A 15,572-nucleotide genomic window follows, 5' to 3' on the forward strand; every position below is an offset into this window, starting at 1 on the left:
TTCAAACCTACATTACCAATAACAGCTAATTTTGGTGAGATAGCATTGGAACTTCTAACCTGGAAGGAACTCCCTGTGTCCTTTATCTGATACCCAAAGAGAGAGAAACATATCCTTAGCATTGGTTCACACCAATGTTCAGTTTGGTGTTCAGTTCTGGGCTGCTTCTTATTGATGTTGTTGTTGTTAACTGAGCTTTAGCCCAATGTGGGGCTTGAACTCACAAACTTGAGATCAAGAGTCATTTGCTCTACTGTCTGAGCCAGCCAGGTGCCTGTCTGAGCATTTGTTGTTGAGTGATAACTTGGAGTGACCAAGGTAGTGAAAAATTTGAAACTAAACTCTACAGTTAGAACCACAGCACAGGAGGAACAAGAGATGTGGGGGAGAGAAAGGATTAGAAGTATCTTCAAATATGAATATCTATAGAAAGCATAGTTTTTGAAAATGTTAACTGCAACAATAAAATAGATGAATGTCACTGGAAAGAAGTTGGTGCCTGTGTTCAAATATAACCACCTGCTTAACATTTTGGTTAAAGGTTCTGGCATTAAATATGAAAGTATATAAGCTAACCAGATCTTTTCAAAGTTTAAGATGCTGTTACCAGGAATACCTCAGATACTTGGAGGTTCAGTTCCAGACCACCATAACATAGTAAATGTCACAATAAAGTGAGTCAGATGAATTTTTTGGTTTCCCTATATATAGATAGAAGTTATGTTCATCTATTAAGTGTGCAATACCATTGTGTCTTTAGTAAACATTGTACAGGGGCATTTGGGTGGCTCAGTTGAGTCAGTTAAGCGTCTGACTCTTGATTTCGGCTGAGGTCATCATCTCACAGTTTGTGAGTTCCAGCCTGGCGTCGAGAGAGAGGTGAGCGTGTGTTCTCTCTCAAAATAAATACATAAACTTTAAAAAAAAAAAAAAATGTACATACCTTAACTCTAAAAAATAAAAAAATTAAAATTTTAAGAAAATTTTTAAAGCAAAATGCTAACCATCATCCATGCTTTCAGTGAGTCATAATCACTGATGACAGATCACCATAACAATTATAATAATAATGAAAAAGTTTGAAATATTTTGAGAATTAGCAAATGTGATACAGAGACACTATGAGAAAAATGGCACTGAGAGACTTGCTTGATGCACAGTTGCCACAAACCATCAATTTGTAAAAAAACAAAAACCACACAGTATCAGGGCACCTGTCTGGCTCTCAGTTAAGTGTAGGACCTCAGCTCAAGACATGATCTCATGGTTCATGTTTTGAGCCTCGCCTCAGGCTCTATGCTGTCGGTGCAGAGCCCACTTTGGATCCTCTGTCCCCCTCTCTCCCTGCCCCTCCCCTGCTCGTGTGTACTTGCACTCTCTGTCAAAAATAAACATTAAAAAAATTATAAATTTATTTATTTTGAGAGAGAGCATGCACGAGGGAGCACATGAGTAGGGGAGGGGCAGAGAGAGGGAGAGAGAATCCCAAGCAGGCTCTGCACTGTCAGCACAGAGCCCAATGCGGGCTCTGGCTCATGAACTGTGAGATCAGGACCTGAGCTGAAGTCAAGAATCAGGCGCTTAACCGACCAAGCCATCCAAGCACCCCTAAAAAAAAAAAGAAAAAAATCTTTAAAAATAAAAAAAGCCTCAATATCTGTGAAGGGCAGAAATAAAGCAAAGTACAATAAAATGAGGTATGCCTTTGTACTGTTAGTCCATGTGCCTAGTAAAGATCATTTGAATAGAATTCAAATAGCCATTGTCTCAAAGTTGATAATTATTTCATGGCAGCCAAAATGCAGGCATGAATAAGATTTCGGCAAAGTGGAGGCTGGTTTTGCTCTATACCTTGTTAAATTTTCCCTTGTTTTCCATGGCATTGAAATTCCTGGTTCGTTGGTTTTATTTCCTCCTACCTCTCTGAACATTCCTTTTGTGCTGCTGCTTCTAGGTGGCACTTTCCATGGTTCTGTCATCAACATCTTCTGCATGTGTACATGCTATTGATGATCTCATCCCCCTTTCAGGATTTAGATACTTCCTTTGTTAAAATTATTTCCAAATCCTGCCTTTTTCCAAACTCCAGTCTATTCAACCTACAACCCCCAGATTATTCCTCCTAAAGCATCTGTTTGATTATGTCACTGCTACTCAAGATACCTTCAAGCAACTCTACATCAATGTACTGAACAGTATGTATTCATCCTCACAACATTGTATTTACTACACATAAGTAAACTAGGGTTTGAGATTAAGTAACTTGCTGTTTCTGTAATAAAAGGTCACTTGAATGATAGAGTTTCTTGAATTGGGTCAGATCATCAGAAAGCTACATATTTGGAGAGTTCTTTGACTTCAAAGCCTGAGCATTTAACCTTTATGCCGTGTACTTCCCATAGATGTATCCTGCAGCTAAGCCTCTTTCTGTACAATTTTAATGCTTAAGACATGGATTTTAAGTATCCCAAATTTTGGTCTACTCCAAAGGCCTACCCATCAGCCCTTTTCCACTCTTCAGATTCTAAAGAATTCACAACACTACCTCTTTTTCAAAGGTCAGTGTTTAAGTAATAATAGGAAAAGGGAATGCCATCTCCATTGCTCTGCATTTTAACCTTTACCTGAGCCAGAAGTCGTATCTTATGTACTATATCCAGGATATAGCTATGTCTTATTTGGCCCAAACTGTTAAAAACAGCCAAGGGGCGCCTGCGTGGCTCAGTAGGTTGAGTGTCCGACTTCAGCTCAGGTCATGATCTCACAGTTTGTGGGTTTGAGCCCCGCATCAGGTTCTGTGCTGACAGCTCAGAGCCTGGATCCTGCTTCGGATTCTGTGTCTCCCTCTCTCTCTGCCCCTCCCCTGCTTATTCTCTGCCTCTGTCTCTGTCTCAAAAATAAAATAAACATTAATTTTTTTTTCTGCAGTTTTATACCTTTATTTGACAATCAGCAATTCTCATCCACATTAACAGTCTGTAGATTTTTGAAAGTGGTGACAGGTACATAGGTAACCAACGTATAGAGCTTGTTTGGTGAATCCTCATCCTCGTTACTTTTTCTGGACAACCGCACACGGATACAGTACGGAACATTCCTTATTCCTTTGGCCCAGACAGCTTTGTTGAGCCTGGTGTCAATGTGCACATCTGGGGTTCCCATCTCCTGCATAGCAAATTTCTGGATCTCTTTGAGTGCCCGAGGGGCACGCTTCTTGAAACCCACTCCATGGATGCGCTTGTGAATGTTGATGGTGTATTCTCTGGTCACTACTTCGTTGATGGCAGAACGGTCCTTCTTCTCACCACCCTTCTTTGCGGGAGCCATCCTGCCAGGCCCGGGTTGGAAAAGAAGACCACGAGGTATTGTGGGAGAGGGAAAGCAGCCTAAAAAAATTTTTGTTTATTTTTTTAACGTTTATTTATTTGTTTATTTATTTTTTAACGTTTTTATTTTATTTTTGGGACAGAGAGAGACAGAGCATGAACGGGGGAGGGGCAGAGAGAGAGGGAGACACAGAATCGGAAACAGGCTCCAGGCTCTGAGCCATCAGCCCAGAGCCCGACGCGGGGCTCGAACTCACGGACCGCGAGATCGTGACCTGGCTGAAGTCGGACGCTTAACCGACTGTGCCACCCAGGCGCCCCATAACGTTTATTTATTTTTGAGACAGAGATAGCATGAACAGGAGAGGGGCAGAAAGAGAAGGAGACACAGAATCCGAAACGGGCTCCAGGCTCTGAGCTGTCAGCACAGAGCCCGATGTGGGACTCGAACTCACGGACCGTGAGATCATGACCTGAGCCAAAGTCGGACGCTTAACCGACTGAGCCACCCAGGCGCCCCCCAAAAATTTTTTTAAACAGCCAATGTTAAAGAACAATTTCACAGGGGCACTTGGGTGGCTCAGTCAGTTAAGCATCTAACTGGATTTCAGCTCAGGTCATGATCTCACAATTCTTGAGTTCAAGCCCCACCTCTGACTCTGTGCTGGCAGTACAGAGCCTGCTTGTGATTCTTTCCCTCTCTCTCTCTGCCCCTCCCCTGCTGGTGCTGTTTCTCTCTCTCAAAATAAATAAATAAACTTAAAAAAAAAAAAAAAAAAGAAAAGAAAAGAAAAGAAAAATTTCACAGGAAATCCCAATTTGACTTCTCTTGAAAAAATGGAAGATCTGATGACAGAGGGCATGTGTTCCTCTGTGGTAACAATTAACTGAAGCTGAGAGGAATGGCTATTCCCTCTGGTGGATAAATTTAAGACCATCTTCTCTGGAAAGTTTATCACAGCCTCTACCATTCCCTATTTTGTCTACCAGGCTGGCCTTGTGTGCATTTGATTTTATGACACTAGAGACCCCAGTCATTTTACCTATGGACTCCTAAATTTAGTGTGCAAACACATCTCTTAAACTGAGGCATAATCTCAAAAATTACTTTCAGTTCCCAAATTCTTCAATTCTGTGATCACATGTTTCTCTTCTTAAACACTAGGATACTTGATGTCCCTCACACTTAGTATAAAGGACAGTCACAGGGGCGCCTGGTTGGCTCAATCGGTGGAACATGTAACTTGATCTCAGGGTTGTGAGTTCAAGCCCCATGTTGGGTGTAGAGATTACTTTTAAAAATAAATAAAATCTTAAGGACTGTCATAAAGAAACACTCAACGCGCTTCCTTCATTGATTGTTTCAAGAGAAATGTCAGGAAGGAGGCCTAAAATTTAAGCAAACTACATATTCAGGGAATCCTTTATTTCAAAGCAGAGACCAAAATCTCCCAGAAATCTCATGGTAATGTTGGAGCAGTCTGTCTGTCCTTCTGTCTGCTCTTTGGTTGGACTTAATGAAAGAGGTAGAAGAATCAGTGGGAGTTGATGAGGAGCAAAGATGGGCTCAAAGGAAAATAAGGTTTTCTAGATGACAAAATTCTTAATTGTATGAGTTTTTAGGGGCACCTGGGTGGCTCAGTTGGTTGAGCATCCAACTTCAGCTCAGGTCATGATCTCACCGTTCATGAGTTCGAGCCCCGTGTTGGGTTCTGAGCTGACAGCTTGGAGCCTCGTTCAGATTCTGTATCTCCCTTTCTCTCTGCCCCTCCCCCGTTCACACTCTGTCTCTCTCTGTCTCTCAAAACTGAATGAAAATTAAAAAAAAAAAATTGTATGAGTTTCTAAATTTTTTCTTTTTATGGAATTTAGTGTACAACAAAGGAGATGAAAAGGAGAGGGCTTAGTCTACAGTAAAGTGGAAAGGCAGCTACACCTAAATTATTAATTGAAACCACATTTAGATATTTTTAATGTTTATTTTTGAGAGAGAAAGGAAGTGGGGAAGGGGCAGAGAGACCAGGGGACAGAGAATCTGAAGTGGGCTCTGCACTGATAACAGCTCAATTCAGGGCTTGAACTCACGAACCTCATGAACTGTGAAATGATGACCTGAGCCAAAGATGGATACTCAACTGATTGAGCCACCCAGGTGCCCCTTGAAACCAATTTATGAGTGCCAGTTCGCAGTAAGATGAAGTAAGCACCCTCATCCCTGTCTGTCCCTCTGAATGTAATTATAAAATGTGGCTAAAATACATAAAACAGCAGTTTGAGGACTCTGAAACAACTAATGGCAGGCAGATTGGAGAAGACAAGAACTGACATATCATCAAACTTAACAGTTGACCACATTTCCCCCTTCTAGAGGTAAAATCACTGCTTAGCCATGAACTTGAATAGAGCCATGGAAGTGTGTGGCAGGCAGCAGTAACTAAAGCCCCAGCTGGGACTTTTCCTGGCCAGAGGATTGAAAGGGGGAGTCCTGGGTAACTAGAACATACTGGGCAGATTGGGGAGAGGGAGAAGCTAGGGTAAGTGACCCCATAAAGTTATCTATGAATAACTTCACAACGATTTTTTCTGGTGCCCAACCTCAACTTATTTTATGAGGCCAACATTACCATGATATCAAAACCAAATAAACACCGTTCAAAGAAAGCTCAGGACTGTCTGGCTGGCTCAGTTGGTAGAGCACGTGACTCTGGATCTCAGGGTTATGAGTTCAAGCCCCACATTGGGTATAGAACTTTAAAAAAAAAGTTCAGACCAACGTACCTGATGAAATTAGATTGAAGAACCCTTAATGAGAGATTTATCAAATCATATCCAGCAATATATGTGAAGAATAATATACTACAACCAAGTGGAGTTTATCTTAGGAATGTAAAGTGGGCTCAATAAATGAAAATCAATCAACATACAAATTTTACCACTAAAAATATGAAACTACCATATCCCAGAATAAAATTTAAAGTCAAGGGGCACCTGGGTGGCTCAGTCAGTTGAGTGTCCGACTTTGGCTCATGCCATGATCTTACAGTTCGTGGGTTTGAGCCCCACATCGGGCTCTGTGCTGACAGCTCAGAGCCTGGAGCCTGCTTTGGATTCTGTGTCTCCCTCTCTATCCCTCCTCAGCTTATGTGCATTCTCTTTCAAAAATAAATAAAACTTTAAAAATGTTAAAAAAAAATAATAAAAATAAAGTCAAATAACTGGGGAAGCCATTACACCATAATATAACAGTTGGTATTAATAAAGATATTCAAATCATTTGTATCTGATTCCACTAAGAAAAGAATTGGACACAGGCATAAAGATTTGTTACCTAAATGGTCAAGAATTAAACAAATGGAACATGCATGTAGTGAACCATTGCATATAATGTTGTAGCTATGTACTCACTGGCATACCGAGATGTTCACAAATAATACATGTAACACGAGTATCTGTGTAAGAGTCCACTATTGCCATACAAGCATCTACATATGTATACACATCATAGAAAAAGTTCTAACTCAAAACTGTTAGCACTGGTTATCTCTGGGTTACAAGATCCTCAATGACTTTTTTAAGAGATGCAGATGATTTGACAATGAACATGGAATACTTTGGTAATAAATAATAAGATAAATTTCTGTTTGAAAGTGTAAATGAACAATATACATGAGTGGACAATTCTCAAAAAAAAATACAAATGGCTGATAACCATATGAAAACAAAATTTCAACCTTACTACTAAGAAAATACATGCAAATTATTTTTAAAAGGTCATAGACTTTTTGTCAGCCAGATTTACAAAGATTATAAAGATTGAAAATATTAATGTCTGAGCTAGTAATACCAAAAATTGCAAAGGCAAAGGCAAGGGTCACTCATTCAGTTGACATCTAAATTGTCTTTTTTTTAAATGCAAATAAACAGCTGAACTTCAAAGAATTTATCTTAAAGAATTAAATCTAATTAGTGAGTTTACAAACTGTGAGTTCAAATATATTGACTGAAACATTCTTAGCAAATGTGTAAGATTAAAAACAATTAAAATGTCCAAGAATATTTTATTGAAATACAGCTCAACCATCTAAATGGTATCATAGACCAAAGATTCTAAAGAGGAGTGCCCCTCAAAAATCACTGCTTGTTCAACCTGTTACTCATAACTTGGTGTTAGCTCCCCCAGGAATCTTAGTTCAGGAAAAAAGTTGAAAATAACTATGCAGGGGCGCCTGGATGGCTCAGTCGATTAACCAAGTCTTGATTTTGACTCAGGTCGTGGTCTCATAGTTTGTGGGATCAAGCCCTGTGTCAGACTCTGTGCTGACAGTGCAGAGCCTGCTTGGGATTCTCTATCTCCTCCCTCTGGCCCTCCCCTTCTCGAGCTCCCTCTCTCTCTCTCAAAATAAATAAACTTAAAAAAAAAAAGAAAAGAAAAGAACTATGCATAATAATAATAATACACGAATAAATTTACTTTATAATGTTTAATGAAAAAAATCAGATCACAAAGCCATGTGCAAAGTATTATCCCTTTTTATTTTAGTAGATAAGCGTATATAAAGACCGTTCTTTCTCCAGATCTTTACAGTGGTTACCTCTTGTGTAGTATGATTATGGTTTGTTCAGTTTGGGACTTTTATTTCTACCTGATTATGAGATTTTCTTGTTTCTATGTTTATATAATAAATTTTATTACATAATAATAAGTGATCACCTAATAATTCTTAATTACCACATCATTCTTTAAAAAGAAAAAAAATGGTGTAAAAAGTCTTCACTAGCTCCACATACCTAAGGATAAATTACAAAATCCTTAGCCTAGCATACAGGGCCCCCTAAACTACAGCTCCAGCCTGTCCTTCTAGTGCCATCTCCCACCACTGCCTGTACTGGAACCAGCAGTGTGATGCCAGGGCAAATCCCCAGCTCTTGCCTCTGCCCTTGGTGCACACACATCGTGTCCCCTCTTATAGGCCAATGTGGGTGCTCCTTTTCTTACAGAGCCTTTCCTTTGGGGATGGGGAGGGTGTGGCCCTGGCACCCAAGGAGCCCAGGAAAAAAGTAGAGTAGAGAAGCCTTCTAAAATGAATCCAGGGGGCGGCGCCTGGGTGGCGCAGTCGGTTAAGCGTCCGACTTCAGCCAGATCACGATCTCGCGGTCTGTGAGTTCGAGCCCCGCGTCGGGCTCTGGGCTGATGGCTCAGAGCCTGGAGCCTGTTTCCGATTCTGTGTCTCCCTCTCTCTCTGCCCCTCCCCCGTTCATGCTCTGTCTCTCTCTGTCCCAAAAATTAAAAAAAAAAAAAAAAAAAAAACGTTGAAAAAAAAAATAAATAAAATGAATCCAGGGGGCGCCTGCGTGACTCAGTTGGTTAAGCCTCTGACTCTGGGGCTCAGGTCATGATCTCACGGTTTGGTAAATTCGAGCCCCGCATGGGGCTGTGCGCTGATGGTGTGGCGCCTGCTTGCTTGGGATTCTCTCTCTCCCTCCCTCCCTCTCTCTCTCTGCCCTTCCCCTACTCACGCTGTCACTGTCTCTCTCAAAATAAATCAATAAATTTAAAAAATAAAAAAGGAAAAATAAAAATGAATCTGGATCGGTGCGAGGGTTCGGCGGAGGAAGGGGGGTGCCTGGCTGGCTCAATCAGGGGAGCCTGTGATTCTTGATCTTCGGGTTGTGCGTCTGAGGCCCAAGCTGGGTGTAGAGGCTACTTAAAAAGGAAATAAATAAAAGGAAAAAAATGAATCGCTTATTTCTCTAATCTTGTGTGGTTTCAGATTAAGTTTCTCTTAGTATTTTCTCTTCAGCTGATGTTGTCTCACATGATGTGGGAGAACGCACTGATTCCCCCCTCCTCCCCCCACCACCTCTCTGGGCCCCCAGTTTCAGCTGAGCCACAGAATTTCTTTTTGGATTTCTTAAACCTGTGTAAGATATTTGCAAAGGCTGAAATTGTCTTGCCTGGTGCTTTGCTTGGCTGCCCAGAGACTCTGTTCCAGAGACCAGGTGAATGAATGGTGAATAGACCCCAGTGTCCTGCAGGGAAATAGGGAAATGGGGAAACGGCCACCCATTAACAGTGCTCAAGCAGAAAAATGACTCTGTAAAAAATATTGAGATGTTTCTTTGCAGTCATTTCTATCCCTTGCATTCTCTCTCTCTCTCTCTCTCTTTTTTTTTTTTTTTTTTTTTTTTTTTTTTGCCTTTGGACAAAAAAGGATATTTAAAAAACAATTTTGATTACATTTTCACTTTGGGACAGATAACTATTTCAGATATAAAACAGTGGGCCTTTCACAACCTCTATGTTCTTTTACAACCACCTGAACAATGAGCCTTTCAGGTTTTCAGTGAGCAGGAATGGGTCAGCCAAGCTCAAAACAGGCTTGACTGCACTTTCAACAAAGATCACATACCCCGGCAGGGAGGGAGGGGCAGCCCGTTTGTATTTGAAAAGGTTCTCCTGGCCCCTGTGACACCAACAGCTTCCTTCTGCCCTCTAAGATGATTAGGCTGCAAAAACCGGTGGCCCTCCTCCGTGGAGAAGAGGTGCCCACCCCCACTTCTTCCAGTTTCAAACCAGGTGCAGCCCTGAACAAAACTGGAAAGGAAGAGAAGATTCTTTCAGTGCCGTCTTCCTGCAAATTAGAGACTAAACACCCTGGGTGTCAGGTCCCTCAATTTTTCCCAAGCACCTCTGGAGTACCAGGACTTCTAAGATCTAAACGTGGTGCTTTGGGGTGCCCTAGTGGCTCAGTCGGTTGAGCGCCCCTCTCTTGATTTTGGCTCAGTTCACGATCCCCGGACTGTGGGGCTCAGGATTGTGGGGCCGAGCCCTGTGTCGGGCTCCATGCTGAATGTCAAGCCTGCTTGATATTCTGTCTCCATCTGTCCTTCTCCCCTGCTCATGCTCTCTCTCTCTCTCTCTTAAAAAAAAAATTAAATTTAACAAATGAACATAACGTTTTGATTTCAATTAAAATTTGGAGGAATAATACATTATTTTTATTTTGTGATACACATTCTCCACATGATTATATGACATGTGAAGCATGAAGTTGTGTCAATTTTAATAATTTGAGATATCGGGGAACCTGGGTGACTCGGTCAGTTAAACGTCCGACGTCAGCTTAGGTCATGATCTCACATTCCGTGGGCTCCAGCCCCGAATCAGGCTCTGTGCTAACAGCTCAGAGTCTGGAGCCTGCTTCATTCTGTATCTCCTTCTCTCTCTGCCCCTCCCCCCCCCACCACTCTGTCTCTCTCTTTCAAAAATAAATAAACATTAAAAATAATAATAATTTGAGACATCAACAAAATTTTCTCATTCCTCTCCTGGAGATCATCTCTGAATCAGATGCCAGATCTTCACTTCTATCATCCTGGGACGAGTCAAGAGAAATCTGAAATGGAAAGCCAACCAAAATAGCAGTTTTTTTCTGCCTGCTGCTTCCTCCTGCCCCCCCCCCCCCATTCCCATGCCCCCCGCCCCTACCTGGGGCTCTGAGCTGGGCAGAGAGCTAACCTGGGAGAGAAAGAGCAGAGTGAGAAGCAGGTGGTGTCTGTGCACTAACCCTGCTCCCTAGTTACCCCATCACTTAGGAAAGCTGAGAGAGGGGAAGAGGGAGCCTGGGGGTATGAGCCTGAGCCTGGCACCCCCAGAGGGGACTTGGAGTATGTGGTGGCCCTGCTGACAGTCTCTCCTCCCCTGCCTCCAGGCAGAGTGTGGTTGAAATTGTGGTGGCCTTTCCAGGTGCTGGAGACCTTGCAAAGCCCCTTGACGCTTCTGTGTCTCCCAAGGGCTTTGGAAATGATCCACAGTATTCAGTGGCCCTCAAGTGAGACATAGAAAGTAATTAGGAAAGAGGGCTGAGTGCCTCACAAAGGAAACGGGGACACACCATGTCAGCCAGCTGCACAGGGGCAGGACGGAGAGATCGCAGGCCAAGTCTGCACCCTCTGAACCCAGCAGCTTCCCTGCCCAGGAACACGCAGCACCAGCAATGGGACAGAGGCAGGGAGGCCAACAACCTGTCCTGGCCCCTGCCCCTGCCCCGCCCCAGGCCTGGCTGGGGCTTTGTGTACCTTACAGCCTTTAATTCAACCCAGAGAGTAGAAGGGAGCTGGGAAATGGATTGCAAATGGCTTAGAAGACTTGAAGTGACAAAGATAAAGCTCAGAAGTAACCAGAATTAGTTGCCTGCGTTAGACCCCCTCTCTCTGGCCTAGAACTCACGTTCGGAAAGAAGATTGTGTTACAGAAATAAGTCTCAGGGTGGCCCCGATCAGCGTGATCTCCGGCCAGTCATTTTACTTCTGTCTGCCTTGTGACATCCCCGCCCCCGCCCCTCCACTCCTCAAAACGAAGGGGGTGGCCTAGCCGCTGACTCAGGCAGGCTTTCTCCTGCAGGTTGCCTGTGCCTGTGTGCACAGAGGGCGCCAGAGGACGCTTGTGTGCCCAGAGGACAGAGAAGGAATGGGCCCAGCCTCCTCCTTTATCATCTTTCTTGATCGCCTGCGGAGCTGAGGGGATTCCCCAGCCCGTGCTGAGAATACAGGAAGTGAAGCATTCCAGTGAAGCCTATTCTTTTTTTATTATAATTTTTAAAATTTAAATTCTACTTAGTTAACATACAGTGCAACATTGGTTTCAGGAGTAGAACTCAGGGAAGCCTCGGTGGCTTAGTCAATTAAGTGTCACACCCTTGATTTCAGCTCAGGTCATGATCTCATGGTTTATAAATTCCAGAGCTCTGCGCTGGCATTGAGGAGTCTGCTTGGAATTCTCTCTCTCTCTCTCTCTCTCTCTCTCTCTCTCTCTCTCTCTCATTCTCTCCCCTGCCCTCAAAATAAATAAACATTAAAAAAAAGGAGTAAAATTCAGTGATTCGTCACTTACATACGATACCCAGTGCTCATCATAATGAGTGTCCTCCTTAATACCCTTCACCCATCTAGCCCATCCCCACACACCTCCCTCTAGCAACCCTGTGTTCTCCACCTTTAAGAGTCTCTTGTGGTTTGTTTCTCTCCTCTTCCCCCCAACCCCTCCTGTCCCATGTGTTATCTGTTTTGTCTATGAAACCTATTCTAAGCCTAAATGGCATAAGCAAAGAAGCAATTACCATCTGTAAAAGAAAAAATTGTCTTTATCTTTTTATTTTCGTTTGCAAAAACAGGTACTAATGTGGGTCTTTTGTAAAGGCAGAGTAGTGTAACACAAACTTTTGGATAGTGGGGGAAATCTGTACCTTCCATTCACCACTTTTTAGATGGTCCTGTAGAGGGCACAGTTTCCTTGTCCCAGAGGCTTCCAGGGTTCAGGAATGTCAGTGACTCCAGCAGGTTCTGAAGGCTTTCCATCAATCTGATAATCTCTTCAAAGCACCAAGAATAGTGCTTTAGGAACTATCTAGAAGCACAGGAGGGTCTCCTATGACCGTGAGAATCTCCAGGCATCGCTGTAGGAAAGAAGACAAAGGTGAGGCCCTTTTGCAGTGATTCCAAGACATATTCAAGTTCATGGACCAATGCAGCATACAGATCCTGGTTGCTTAGGGATTCAGAAGAGCTCTACCCTGGTTCTGACAGTCTCCAAGGAAGATGTCAAAGAGGTGGTAACATTGAGGTCAGACCATGATGGATGGATCGATTTGGGAACTACCATGGAGACAGAAAATGGCAATGCCTTATAAAAAGCTCTTGCTTTTATTTTTTGTAAGTTTATTTATTTATTTTGAGAGAGATAGGGTATGTGCGTGCACCTGGGGGAGGGGCAGAAAGATAGAGAGAGACAGACAGAGAGAGAGACAGAGAGAGAGAAAGAGAATCCCAATCAGGCTCACTGTCAGTGCAGAGCCCTACTTGGAGCTCAATCTCACGAACCGGGAGATCGTGACCTGAACTGAAGTCAAGAGTCAGATGCTTAACCGACCGAGCTACCCAAGTGCCCCAAGTCTCTTGCTTTTAAATTAAAATCCAACGTGTGTATTTTAATTGTTCACTTTATTTATTTATTTATTATTTATTTATGTATAATTTTTTTAACGTTTATTCTTTTTTTTTTTTAATTTTTTTTTTCAACGTTTATTTATTTTTGGGACAGAGAGAGACAGAGCATGAACGGGGGAGGGGCAGAGAGAGAGGGAGACACAGAATCGGAAACAGGCTCCAGGCTCTGAGCCATCAGCCCAGAGCCTGACGCGGGGCTCGAACTCACAGACCGCGAGATCGTGACCTGGCTGAAGTCGGACGCCTAACCGACTGCGCCACCCAGGCGCCCCGTCGTTTATTCATTTTTGAGAGACAGAGCATGCACGAGAAGGGAAGGAGCAGAGAGAGAGGGAGACACAGAATCCAAAGCAGGCTCCACGCTCTGAGCTGTCAGCACAGAGCCCAACTCAGGGCTTCAACTCTGACCATGACCTGAGCTGAAGTCAGACGCCCAACCAACTGAGCCACCCAGGCGCCCCTATTGTTCACTTTAAAATAGCTAATTTTGGGGCTCCTGGGTGGCTCAGTCAGTTAAGCATCCGACTTCAGCTCAGGTCAGAGCCTGGAGCCTGCTTCGGATTCTGTGTTTCTCTCCCTGCCCCTCCCCTGCTTGTGCTTGCTCTCTCTCTCTCTCAAAATAAATAAATAAACATAACAAAATAAAATGGCTAATTTTATGTTATCTGACTTTCATCTCAATTTAAAAAAGTCTATGGGAGATAACTGTTTCTGTGTGTGTGTAATTTTAAATTAATTTGTTGTTGAGCTAGGTAATAATTCTGGTAGTTTAAAATCCAGAGGTATAAAAGAAAGTACAGTGAAACTTTTCTATCTTTCTTCCAAACACCTAGTTCCCCCTCTAAAAGCAACTAGTGTCATATTTCCCTTTGTATCTACCCAAAGGTGTTCTATGAAAATATAAGGATCTATGTATCCTAGTCTTTATTTCCACTCTGTTTTACACAAATGGTAGCCTACTCTGCCTGCTGTTGTGCATCCCGCTTTAATCACTGACTGTGCTGTGTCCGTCACACCTTATGTACCAACATTCTAAACACTTTATATTCATTAACTTATTTAATCCTCACAACAATCCTATGAGGTAGATGCCATTAGAATCCTCATAACCCTCATTTTAAATATTTTTAAAAGTTTGTTTGTTTGTTTACTTAGTCATCTCTAAACCCAACATGGGGCTCAAACTTCTGACCCAGAGATCAAGAATTGCATGCTCTTCTGATTAGCCAGCCAGGTGCCCCCAGTAACTCTCATTTTATAGGTGAGAAAATTGAGACTAAGAAGATAAATGGCTAGTTAAAAGTCACACACATAATAATTGTTGGAGCCAGGACTTGAACCCAAGCAGCCTAACTCCAGAATATTCGCTTTTTAACCACTAAACTTCACAGCCTCTACCTAAAAATTTACTCATTCTTTATTACAGTTGCATAGTATCCTGCTCTATGGCTGTACCATAATTTATTCAAACAATCCCTACTGATGAACATTTAGACTTTTCCAAACTTCTGTTGTTTTAAAGTTGCTACAGTGAGTAGGCTTGGATACATGGCATTTCACACATGTATGAGTGTATCTGTAGGATCTTTCAGAAGTGAAATTATTGATACAGTTTTTGATGGATATTGCAAAGTTGCCCTCCCTCTTGCCCCATCAATTACCCCATCCTCCCCGCCCCCACCAGTAATGGATGAGAATCTCTGTTTCCTATCTTCACTGAGGGCTCACTTAATATTGTGGCATCCGATTCATGGTTATTAGCTAGTTATAAAGGAGTCTATCTCTACTCTAGAGAACTTCTAGTCTTATTGGGAGAGTCTGGGAGACAAGTCACAGTGAACCATCAGTAAATCTTTATTTAATGAAAAACGAATCAGGCCATTAACTTGTGTTTTGAAGAAGATAGAATATAGATCATAGAGTAGGCTCATCAAGAACCCCTAACATGTGACCATCTTAAGTTGTATGTTTTATAGGGGGAAAAATTACCAGAAAAGTCTTTGTTTACAATTCTGAGTCTGCCTAGCAGGCTGTCATATTGTAGTACCACAAGATTGAGAACAATCCAAATATTAAAAAAACTTCTTTTTTTTTTAATGTTTATTCATTTATGAGAGAGAGACAGACAGAATGCAAGCTGGGAAGGGGCAGAGAGAGAGGGAGACACAGAATCCAAAGCAGGCTCCAGGCTCTGAGCTGTCAGCACAGAGTCTGATGTGGGGCTCGAACTCACAAACTATG

The 15,572-nt window shown here is 42.5% G+C and overlaps 1 protein-coding gene across 1 annotated transcript; it reads right to left on the minus strand.

Annotated features, from left to right (window-relative positions):
* Nucleotides 1–2,923: 2,923 nt before the first annotated feature.
* On the minus strand, nucleotides 2,924–3,351 carry LOC123578354 (60S ribosomal protein L31-like). Its single transcript, XM_045441295.1, has one exon. It carries the CDS (start codon nucleotides 3,325–3,327, stop codon nucleotides 2,950–2,952), a length of 378 nt encoding a protein of 125 aa, XP_045297251.1. The 5' UTR covers nucleotides 3,328–3,351; the 3' UTR covers nucleotides 2,924–2,949.
* Nucleotides 3,352–15,572: the final 12,221 nt, after the last annotated feature.

Source organism: Leopardus geoffroyi, chromosome A1, assembly GCF_018350155.1.
Source record: "Leopardus geoffroyi isolate Oge1 chromosome A1, O.geoffroyi_Oge1_pat1.0, whole genome shotgun sequence".
Classification (NCBI taxonomy): domain Eukaryota; kingdom Metazoa; phylum Chordata; class Mammalia; order Carnivora; family Felidae; genus Leopardus; species Leopardus geoffroyi.